General features: G+C 51.0%; 3 protein-coding genes across 3 annotated transcripts; 2 read left to right on the forward strand and 1 right to left on the reverse strand.

Annotated features, from left to right (window-relative positions):
* Window positions 1-353: 353 nt before the first annotated feature.
* On the forward strand, window positions 354-662 carry T310_5900 (uncharacterized protein; the record flags this gene model as incomplete). Its single annotated transcript, XM_013471251.1, has 1 exon — window positions 354-662. A coding segment is annotated over one exon (309 nt), but the record flags the coding sequence as incomplete, so codon positions are not given.
* On the reverse strand, window positions 429-1,031 carry T310_5901 (Alpha-1,3-glucanase; the record flags this gene model as incomplete). The annotated part of the gene is made up of 1 exon (XM_013471252.1): window positions 429-1,031. The coding sequence occupies one exon, from the start codon at window positions 1,029-1,031 to the stop codon at window positions 429-431; it is 603 nt and encodes a 200-aa protein (XP_013326706.1).
* T310_5904 (uncharacterized protein) lies at window positions 729-1,066 on the forward strand (the record flags this gene model as incomplete). The annotated part of the gene is made up of 1 exon (XM_013471253.1): window positions 729-1,066. A coding segment is annotated over one exon (338 nt), but the record flags the coding sequence as incomplete, so codon positions are not given.

Here is a 1,066-nt window from a genome sequence, read left to right on the forward strand (position 1 = left end):
TTTTTTTAAAAAAGTAGACCTGCATCGTAACATGCCTCATATTCATGCTCATACTCATATCCGTATTCATTCATCTGTCCAAGGATCGTGGAATTTGGCAATGAATAAATGAATGAATGAATGAAGGAGGAATCAGAAAAACGAGAATGAGAATGAGGATGAGGATGAGAACGGAAGTCTATTTATCTAGGCATTCCAACTGAACTGAAAAGAGGTTGAAAAGAAACTGAAACTGAAATGAAACTGACACGAGACAATCCAGTCGTGTCGTGTAGCGAAGAGTAAAAAAAGTAAAAAAAGGTGAAGAGAATAAAAATAAACAGCTGATACCTTGAGCTTGCAAGGTCGTGTAATTTTCAAGTGATGTGATAACCAATAACTCGCCAGCAAATGGATCAGTCGGGGTAAATGAATGTATTGATAGTCGACTAGACCGTCTTGTCAACCGTCGTATTGCTCGGCTTCGCCGACCCAACAATCGCATTCCAATTGACGAGACCATCCGTACACTCTGTCGTAATGGCCGGCCCCGTCGTCGACACCACCGTCTTTCCATCCCGCACAATGGCCAACGACACAGGGCCCGTCTGCCCGTTGAACGGCACCGAGAAGTGGTTGATGCCCGCATGGTTGGCGTCCAGCGTCGTCGGTGTGCCCTCTGAGCCGATCTGCACCGTCACCTGGCTGGGTTCCTGCACGAGGACCGTCACAAAGACCTTGTCCTGTGACACTTTTCCCGGTGCCATGACGGGCTGCCCCATCGCCGGGTTGTTGCCCGTCGTGCCGCCCGCGCTGCCCGCGCTGCTGGGGTTCGGGCGGTACCAGTACGTGATGATGTCCTCCTCAGGAGTCGTCGTGCTCTGGTTGCCCGATTTGTAGGCGTCGATGTAGTACGGAAGCAGGGTTCGCCACGAGTCGTGTGGGTTGTTGTTCACGTATCGAGAGGCGCCCTCCGGAATGCCTGCCTCGTAGACGGGGCCGATGTAATGCGATTCGCCGTAGTCGTTCCATGTGATGATCTGTCGAGTCAGCTAAGGCACACACGACATAGAGAGAGAGAGAGAGA

Source organism: Rasamsonia emersonii (assembly GCF_000968595.1).
Source record: "Rasamsonia emersonii CBS 393.64 chromosome Unknown ctg1118621760342, whole genome shotgun sequence".
NCBI lineage: Eukaryota > Fungi > Ascomycota > Eurotiomycetes > Eurotiales > Trichocomaceae > Rasamsonia > Rasamsonia emersonii.